Source organism: Mesocricetus auratus, unplaced genomic scaffold (genome assembly GCF_017639785.1).
Source record: "Mesocricetus auratus isolate SY011 unplaced genomic scaffold, BCM_Maur_2.0 Super-Scaffold_100676, whole genome shotgun sequence".
Classification (NCBI taxonomy): domain Eukaryota; kingdom Metazoa; phylum Chordata; class Mammalia; order Rodentia; family Cricetidae; genus Mesocricetus; species Mesocricetus auratus.
The window spans coordinates 83,264,530-83,275,009 of NW_024429266.1; the positions used below are offsets into that span (position 1 = coordinate 83,264,530).

Below are 10,480 nucleotides of genomic sequence, written 5' to 3' on the forward strand. Positions count from 1 at the left end.
AGCATTATGTAATTGTCTGTGCAAGTGAAACACATTGTGTGGAGGAGGAAGATGAGGATGTACCTGTGAACGGCAGGAAGAGAGCTGGGTCATCTATTGGAGATGGGGTAAGTGATATTGAAATTCGTGTCTCTGCAGATCTCTAAAAAGTCTGGATCTGGAGTAGAAGCCAGAGCCAGGGACCCCTGTGCTGTGTCTTTAAGCGTACTCTAACCCTTAAGGAAGTGTTCTTGTCACTCAATCCTCACTAGCCAATCAGAGACACCAGGCCAACATGCCAGTCACAGGCCTTGCAGGTCACTTCCTGGAACCATCCTACAGACTTTAAGTTACAGCAGGTTGGGCACCAGTGGATTGATTGCTGCGCTGAGTGATACTGTAGGGAACTATGAGGGGAGCATGGATGAACATGGAAGCCACAGCATGGTGAGCAAGGGGATGCCATCCCAAGGTGGGCAGGACTGAATGGGGAGGCATGGGAGACTGTGTGGCAGGCCCTCCCAGAGGTTGGGTGCAGCCAAGTTGAGTGTTCCATGAGGTACATTATGGTCCTAGTCCCCAGACCCTGGTGCTGGCCTATGAATACTTTTCACTGTGTCAGCTGCACCTGTGGAAATCATTTCAATCAGTGAGCATTGTGTGGAAACATCTTTGTAGTCAACACCAATGTCCTTTTGCTGCATATGGAAGAAAAGTCGACAAGCTTGGAAGGGCCTAGTTTCTCTAGTATCTTCTAGAAGTTCTGCACTTCACATTTAACATTTAGGGGTAAGATCCATTTGGAGGTAATGTTATGCATTCTGTAAATGGCATTCTACTTCTTTTTTTAATATGTACTTATTTTTGGTTTATTGAGACAGGATTACTCTGTATAGTTTAGAAGCCTGACATGGAACTTGCCCTGTGGAGCAGGCTAGCATGAAATCTGCCTGCCTCTACCTCCTGACCGCTGGGATTAAAGGGATGGGCCACTTAAGACCTGTAAATGGCATTCTTGTGTTGGATCACACTCCACTACTAAGCTATGATGTAGAAGAGTAGAGTTGTTGTTCTAACAAATTTACCAATTTTTAGGGAATAGTGAGTCCCAAAAATAGAATTTAGCTGAGGGAGTGCTGCCTCTAGAATAACCCAAAGGTAACTATGTGCTAACTAGACCTGTTAGAGGTTAGGATGCTAAAATACACATTTGTCCTCCAGGATTGTTCAGACATTTGGCTCTAAACCATGACACAGGAGAAACCCCTGACTTACAAACAGCCCCTATACCCATCCCATACCAAAACAGAGGACTTTTACACAAGCTGCTCACTGCATCACCATGAACATTAGGTCATGGTGTGCCATATAGGTTCAGTTTTCTTCTAGAGAAAATCATAGTTCTGACAGCTGGGTAAGATGAGACCAGGTGACATCTATTTGAAAAGGAAAACACTCTTGTGTTGAAGTGAGCAAGCAAGACTTTCTGTTTAGGTCCTCACTCATGGAGGAGGAACACAGCTCCTTCTCCAAACCCAGGGCCATGCTTTGCAGAGCCAGTAACAGCCTGGGGACCTAGACTTAGGAGTTTTCCATCAGGTCCTGAGGTATCAAGAATCACATAGAGCTCCTCCATTAAGACTAGGAAGATGCGTGGGAGAGAATGTAATGGTCTGGAGCCAGGGCCTTTGTGGAGGGGTTGCTTCAGATCCTGACAACTTGCCACCAGATGGAGCTGTGGTTATCCATCCCAAGGCATCTGTGGGCTTGGTAATGTTCTTGGGATATCCTGTGTTCCCCTTGTGCTGCATTGTTTGAGCAGCCTTCTCCTGAGTTTGTCCCATTGTATGATAGTTTCTGCTAACTTCCTAGAAGTCTCCTAATTCCTTCCATTTGTCCCTGGAAGTAGTATACAAAGAGCTAACTTAGAATAAGACATAGCGTCAGCAAGACCTCCCTGCCCCAGCTTTTATGTTTTCTTCATTCTGCCTTTCCTATCTTTCCCATGTGTGGCCTCTCTACCTCAGGACCTGTCAGTAAACTGTGGCTTGTTGTTTCATGTTACATGTATACTATGAAATAATTATGCTAATCTTTCTGCTGACTTCTTTCATTTGCCTAACTGTCCCGACTTGCAGTTTCCTGTCACTATTTAAATTCTTCAAAGTGCAACCTGGAGTCTGACCCTAAAAGAACTTAACATGACAGCATATGTGGAATGCAAAATCTGTTTTAGGAGCCAGGCAGTGGTGGTGCATGCTTTTAATTCCAGCACTGGGGAATCAAAGGCAAGCAGATCACTGTGAGTTTGAGCCATCCTGGTCTACAAAGCTAGTTCCAGGACAACTGGGACTGTTGCACAGAGAAACCCTGTCAATAAAATATCTGTTTTAGGCTCTCTGCTCTTTGAGCATTAGTCAGAGATGGATGCATACTATCATTACAGAGATTTTTCTTTCTTAATCTCTTAAGTATGTGGAGTTATTTCTCATAGGAAAGGCATATTCTAGAACAGCTGCACTTCTAGCCTTTTAGAAAAAGTTTCTGAGATAAGCTCTCTCAGGTGACCTTGATACCAGTCTGTTTCTTTCCAAGGCAATGACCTTATTGTCCTTTTGATTACCCCTTCTTAAATTAAGTGACTATGACCTCTGAGTTTTAAAATCATCCATTTGAGACCTATAGTTCACTGTGCATTGCAGTCACAGGAAAAGGATTTGCATGTGAAACAAGGTTTCTGCCTTCAGACCAGGGTAGAAAGAATACTTGATTGAGTACTCTGCAAGGGGAAACAGGGTAGGAAATCAGCTGCTTGAGTCACCATCTTGAAAAAGGACCTGATTGTCGAAATGGGATAGTTCAAATGTAATTGTCCCTATAATCTCATAGGAAATGACACTATTAGAAGGGGTGTCTTTGCTGCAGTGAGTTTAAGATTCTTGAAAGAAATGTATCATCACTGGTGATTGACTTTGGGGTTTCCTATGCTCTAGATATGGCCAAGCATATCAGTCAACTTCCTGTGGCCTGCATATCAAGATGTAGCCAGTACCACAATATCCTTCAAATCACGCTCCCCACTATGATGATAATGGACTGAACCTCTGAAATTTTAAGTGAGCCACCACAATTAAATGTTTTCTTCATGAGTTGTGGTGGTCATGGTGTTTGTTCACAGCAATAAAAATCCTCACTAAGACAGGCAGATTCAGTGATATTCTTCTTTAAATCCCAGGATGTATTAATTCATGTTATGTGAATGAAGACAGACTAGATTTGCGGGTTCACAGTTTGGGAATGTTATATTGAGCTCAGGCATGGCTCCAGGCTATGTAATTTAGAATTGCTTTGAACACCACTAACCCTGCCTCTGCTACCCAATGCTGGGAAGACTCTCCTGCAATTCCTTCAAGACAGGACTTTGAGTGGTCATTGAGAAGGAACAATACACAATTTAATGAGTGTTTACCAATCTCTGTGGCTTGTACTGGGCACTGCAAATGAAAAGAGATCTATGAAAGAATTGAGTTCATTTACCAACTTTGAAGCTGGTGTAGACACAGTGCAGAAAGGGGTTAGAGAAGGAAGGAACATGAGCAAATGCCTTCTTGTCAGCCGTGGAAATTAGCAGTATGGAGTCTTGTAATCAATCTTAGATGATTGCTAAAATGCCAGACTGGTCATTTCTTGGGGTCCCACAGGCAAGGGCAATTAATAATCTGGATAAAGAACTGGTGTTTTCATGAAGCCAAATTGCTGTAGTTATACCAGTTCAACCAAAATAGAAGATCTGCATAAAATCATGTAACCCTGCCTTACTGACTGTTATTTTATTGGTTTATGATGTGACTGGCCCTTGGTATTCTCTCATTCAAATCCCTGGTATCTGCATAAAGCCTGTTTCGCCTTTTCAAAAGAATTCTTGAGATTATAATTGCATTATATCTTTAGTATCTATACTCTTTTTGCTAACTCCCAGCCCTACCATGAACCCTCATTGCTTTCTAGTTCATGGCCTGTTTTTCTTTAACATCAGTTATACATTAACAATACTGTATGACTTTTGAATGTTTGAATGGGACCTGTGTATGGATGTAGAACTTCCCAGAATCAAGCAAAGGCTTGGCTACCCTGGATACTGAATGTGTATGTGCATATAAAGGACCCTGTGCCTTGGAAGAGAACAGGAAGTGTTCTGGGAGACTGGGAGAATGGCTACTAAAGCACAAACTTTCCAGACTAGGACCGTGTCTACTGAGATGGATGGGCAGAGCTAGGAATGTCTATGCTGTCTTAGTTATTTGGTCTCTACATACCCAAGAGGGGAGTTGTCGATGTTCTGTGGTCCATCTGTGTGTCCCTAACTAATGGGGCATGCTGGGAGGGCTTAGCACTCAAGAGGATCAGTTGGATGTAGCTAGCACATTCATTACAGGATTCTTTGTTGGCTGTTTTGTAGGAGCTATAATGAAGACCACAGCCATAACACAGTGATTGTGTGGGCTGCAGAGCAGGAGGAGTGGATCTTCCCAGCTGTCTTTGCTACTGGGACTGGAGGGACCATGAGTCATGTACTAGCCTGGGCAGTGGTCCTTGTCCTCTGAGCCTCCATGAGTGTAGGCTCTCTGAGGAGAGGAAGGCATTGCAGCCCTGGTTGTGGGAATCTGTGATATTTGTATATCAGTATACAGTATGCATCACAGGATTGCTTTTGGTGTGTGGTGGTTACATACAACTGAAAGTTTGACTTCTATAATTTATGAATATTGCATTCCACTTTCAAGTTTGTCTTACACATGTTACATATCATCTTTTAGCAATACATTATCAGAATTCTTTTACCTTTCTGCTACCACCAGCTACAATGGCATGATTCAGGAAAGTTGAGTTCCAGGGAACAAAAGGAATTTCTGATTGGCAGAAGTTTCTAAGTTGTGCACAGTGCTGGATGTGGATATGGCAGATTCCACATGTTGTGTCATGATACATGTGACAGGAAGCAGACATTAAATTATTCCTCCATGTTATTTTCTGTGTGGGCATCAATGGGGCTGGATTTGCCTCAAACCACAAGGGAACATGAGAGTTTGCAGAACCATAGCAAGAGATAACCCCATTTGTAGAGAGAGCTCTAAATCCTGAGATGTCTCTGTAAGAAACATCAATAGCTGGAGAGTCAGTAGCAGAAAAGTTTAAGGGTCCTTTTGAGGTAATTTTGTGGAAGTTGTGAAGTCTGTTTATTTAATTTCTAAACATGTAAAATCATGGGTAGTTGGGTAACATTGGTCAACATCACAGTTTACCTGGCTGAGTTTCCTTTGGCCTTTTTATTAAAAGTTGATTATATTTTCCTGATGTTGTTCTTGACTTTTTCTCTCCGTCCCCCTTATTCTTTCCCAAAAATTGTATACCTTCTTGACTGCTGTAGATTCGCTGTAAGTATAGAAGTCACATTGTGTCAATGTGTGAACAATTTTTTGTAGTCCTCTTGAGAAATCTATCTGCTTCCACTTTGCATATAGCTTTGGTATCATATATCCTGTCATAAGGTGTTGGGAATTTTCTGTGGATTGTATTCAATTCATGTTGCAAATTTACCTTATACAGCATCTTAATATTAATGCATCAAGTTCCCAATGATTATTTATTTACTCCTTTATTTATGTAGGCTCTTCTATTCTTGTTCTTAATCTGTGAAAGACTTTTAGTGTTTTGCCTAAAAAGGACTATGGAGCTTGGCAGGTGGCTCAGCACATACTCTTCTTGGGGATGACCTGAGTTCAGATCGAAACACCCAAATTTGGAGGCCCATAACTACCTGCTACTCCAGATCCAGGGTATCTGACTCCCTCTTCTCTGGTATGTCACATGTACACAAATGGAAAACCTGTCTCACACACAAACTGTATGTACAAAAAATTGGGATGACCTTGTTTTCAAAATTCTTGTTACTTATAAAGAAATGAGAGCAAAACAATTCACTTTGTGTACATAATACAAATCATACACTGTTTATTTTTAATTTATTTTAAAAATTTAGTTTTCATTTTACATACCAACCCCAGTTTCCCTCCCTCCCTTGACCTCTCTCCCTATTCATCAACCATTCAATCCTCAGAGGGGGTAATGTCTTCTTTTGGGAGTCAACAATGTCTGGCACACCAAGTTGAGGACAGACCAAGACACTCTATCCTGTATCAAGACTGTGCAAGGTATCCCACCATAGGGAGTAGGCTCCAAAGAGCAGGTCATGCAGCTGGGATGGGTCCTGGTTTCATTAACAGTGGTCACCCAACAGATAAAGTCACATAACTGTCACCCACATTCAGAGGGTCTAGTTTGGTCCCATGAAGGTTCCCCAGCTGCCAGTCTATAGTCTGTGAGCTCCCACTAGTAACACTAGTAGGAGGTGTAATTTTGTTAGTATGGACATTTCCTTGTTAGAGGAAGTATGTCAGTATGGGGTCAGGAATTGAGGTTCTTATACTCAGGATGCTTCCCAGTGTCTCAGTCAAATTCCTGTTGCCTCTAAGTCAAGAATTAAGGACTCTAACCTTCAGTATCACATCTGCCTGCATGCTGCCATGCCCCCCACCCATGATGATAATTGACTGAACCTCTGAAATGTTAGGTGAGACTCCTCTATTAAATGCTTCCTTTTTAAGAGTTGTCATGGTTCATAGTGTCTCTTCATAGCAATAGAAACCTAATAAAGATAGAAGTTGGTACCAGGGCCTGGGGTATTTCTGTGATAGGCTGACCCTATCACACAATTTATCTGATGTGTTCTCAGTAGTTTTCATATAGTAGCTTTATGTCTGTTCATTGGGATTTCTTTCTTAAGGCTATATACTATTTAAAGGGCCAAGAAATGGTGCATGTGAACCTCCTATTGTTTCCTTCTAAAGTGACTTGGTGAATACATTATAATGTCCATGTCATGCAGTAAGTGTGGGAAGCACCAGAATTAAATGACTATACTGTCAAAGAAGTGCACATCTACAGTGTGAGCATCACACTTCCTGTTTTACACATCTGTGGGTCATTTTAGAATGTGGTGACCTATGACGATGTGCACATCACCTTCACTCAGGAAGAGTGGGCTCTGCTGGATCCTTCCCAGAAGAGTCTCTATAAAGATGTGATACTGGAGACCTACAGGAACCCCTCTGCCATAGGTAAGACTGAATTTTCCTTCATGACTTAAAATAAGGGGATAGCTGTGTCTTGATTATTGATACTCTTCTCTAATTTTGGTTGAGAAAAGGGAAAATAGGTGAATAAGGCATAGTTCTAAGGTTCATTGAAGATATTAACTTAAATTTTGTACAATTTCCATTAATATATAATATATTTTCTGGTCCTACATTTTAGGCTACAGTTGGAAAGACCATAATATTGGAGAACATTGTCAAAATTCTAGAAGATGGAGAAGGTAATTTTCATGTACAAGTTTATACAAATTTGCCCCTGAATAAATTTTAATGTGTCCTGGAAGTTTTAAAGAAAACCAACAGTGTAAATTAGCATAGCTTAAAGTATATTGATGACTCTTAATTTCTCACAAAACCATGTACCTCAAAGCCAAGTAGTTATTCTGTATTTGTAAGGCATTCCTGTGAAAAAGAAGATAATAAAACAATGCTTTAACAGATACCACCATTTGAAATATAGCCCCCATGAGAGCTATGCTGTAAGAATGCCAATCCATTTAGATTCATACTACTCAGATATTTTAAATGGTATATACATTGAATAGGTGATAAGTATATGTCCAAGACCTTCTAAGAAAAAAAAAAGTCTGTAGGAAAGCTGCCATTACTCATATATTGGTGACTTTGCTATGTGTGTTGAAAGGGTGAGTTTATGAAATGGTAAAGTAGGTTGTTGTAAAGAAATCTTAATCCCTGTACCACAAGTCTGTGAGGAAAAGAAAGCCAACAGTGTGAATGCAAAGTGGAAACCTTTTATTTATTATTCTTCTTTTAATATTAATATCATGTCCAACCAGGCAGTGGCAGCACACACCTTTAATCCCAACACTCAGGAGATAGAGGCAAGTGAATCTCTGTGAGCTGAAGGCTGGTCTGTTCTAAAGAGCAAGTACCAGGACAGGCTCAAAAAAACCCTGTCTCAAAAACACAAGAAAAGAAGAGAATACTATATGTTATTCTAAATATAAACCATGCAAGCATAGAATATGGAAAGAAGAGATGTACCTCTCTCTGTGTGTCTCTCTGTTGTCTCTATCTCTATCTCTGTCTTGTTCTCTCAGGACAATTAAAGTTATGAAAGATATTTATTAGTTCCTACTTTGAGTAGAACTGTTGAATATGATACAAGTTTACAATTAATTGGTTTTCCAACTTCATTGGAAAGACATCAACAAACTCACACTGCAGAAAAGCCCTATGAGCATTAGAATGTATGAATACTTCCATATATCCTGGTACTTTTTTCCAATGTAGTAAGACTCACAGCATACAAAAACTTATGAATGCAATAAGTGTGGCAAAGCTATGAGTTCCTCCAGTTCTTTTCAAATATGTGAAAAATCTCATATAAAAAATGCCATAAATGTGGGCCATGAAATAAAGGCTCTTATTATCACAGGTATCTTCAAAGACACAAAACGACCCCAAATGAATGGAAGCATCATGAATGTAAAACTTAAGATCAGATTCCTCTTTACAATTAGGCCAAATTATAAAATTAATTTATGCAGCTACTAAGTTTCATCAGTATAATGTATGTGTTAAAACTTTTATATACACCAATTATCTTTGCAGGAATGAAAGAAGCCATACAGAAGAGAAACCCTATGTATATACTCAGTGTGTTAAAGCCTTTACATGTTGCTAGCATCTTCAAAGGCATGAAAAAATTCATACTGCAGAGAAGCCATATGAAAGTATTCATCATGATGAAGTCTTTGAATGTCACAGTTGTCTCCAATTCCATAGAACAAAACATGCTGGAGAGAAAACTCATGAAAGTAAACAATGTGGTAAAGCTTTTGAAAGTCATGCTGTGCTTAAAGGACATATAAGAAATCATATTGGAATGAAAATATATGAATGTAATCAATGTGGTAAAGTTTTTGCAAGTGCTGGTGTTCTTAAAATACATATAAGAACACATACTGGAGAGAAACCATACAAATGTAATCAATGTGGTAAAGCTTTTGCAAGTGCTGGTGCTCTTAAAATACATATAAGAACACATACTGGAGTGAAACTTACAAATGTAATCAATGTGATAAAGCTTTTGCAAGTTATTTTCACCTTCAAAGACATAAAAGAACACATAATGGAGAGAAAACCTATGAATGTAATCAATGGGATAAAGCCTTTTCACAACGCCGTAAACTCCAAATACATATAAGAACACATACTAGAGGAAAATCCTATGAGTGTAATCAATGTGGTAAAGCTTTTGCAACTCATGATGGGCTTAAAAGACATATAAGAACACATACTGGAGGGAAACCCTATGAATGTAATTGATGTGGTAAAGCTTTTTCACAACATGGCAACCTTGCAAAACATAAAAGAACACATCCTTGAGCGAGACCCTGTGAAGGTAATCATCATGATAAAGTCTTTCTATGTATCATCAGTCTTTATAATCATGAGCAAAAATTATACTGCAGAGAAACCCTATAAATGTAAGCAGTGTGGTAAAGCTGTGCACTTTGCATATGAAAATAATCTTTGAGGACCTGAGAAAATTCATACTGAAGGGAATCTTACTATAAAGGATTTGATAAGATCTTCAGCCAACACACATTTAGTTACACAAGATTAGGAAGAGAAAAAAAATCTGACAAGTGTTAACAATCTGATCAAGCATTCTGATGCTTCTATTTTGTTTGTACCTGCAAATTCATATGGACAAAAGTTCTATGAATTCCTGATGAGGTAACCCTTTTTGATTGCACACTGCTATTTAATTACATGAAAAACCCATTCAGATGGATTGATTTACCTAAATTCAATCCTATATGCTTACTGTCTGTCACATGAACCAACTCATGATGAAGGAAAACTTTACAGCCTAAACACCTGTGTTACAGGAATGAATGCTTACAAAAGAAAATATTCATGAGTGAAAGTCTGTTTGGTTAAAGAGTTGATTTAATTTTAATTATGTAATATCAATGTGTGGGTTTGTGACTGTTCCTGCTTGTTCCCAAGAGAGTTAGACTCTTGTGTATTCCTGTAGCAGAAACTACAGAATATTCTCAAAAACCTGGCCTAGGTCCTCGCAATGAACTTGTCATAATTTTGCTGGTCCATATATCTAATCTTGTACATATTTTAAATGCTTTTTTATCATCTTGATATCAGGTCATAGGGAAGAACTCATGAAGAGAAAACCCAATTCATATAAACAATTTGGTAAAAGCTTTAGACATCATACTTTGATGCTGTAATAATAAACGGCACACTTACTGAAAGTAAAACTAAGTATTTATTGTAGAAATTACTCACAAGATACC

General features: G+C 39.3%; 1 protein-coding gene across 1 annotated transcript; it reads left to right on the forward strand.

The window, feature by feature from the left end:
• The first annotated feature begins 1,647 nt into the window (after window positions 1–1,647).
• Window positions 1,648–7,418, forward strand: LOC101836547 (zinc finger protein 120-like). Its single transcript, XM_040737043.1, has 3 exons — window positions 1,648–1,749; window positions 7,031–7,157; window positions 7,354–7,418. Exons 1-3 carry the CDS (start codon window positions 1,648–1,650, stop codon window positions 7,416–7,418), a joined length of 294 nt encoding a protein of 97 aa, XP_040592977.1.
• The last annotated feature ends 3,062 nt before the right edge of the window (window positions 7,419–10,480 follow it).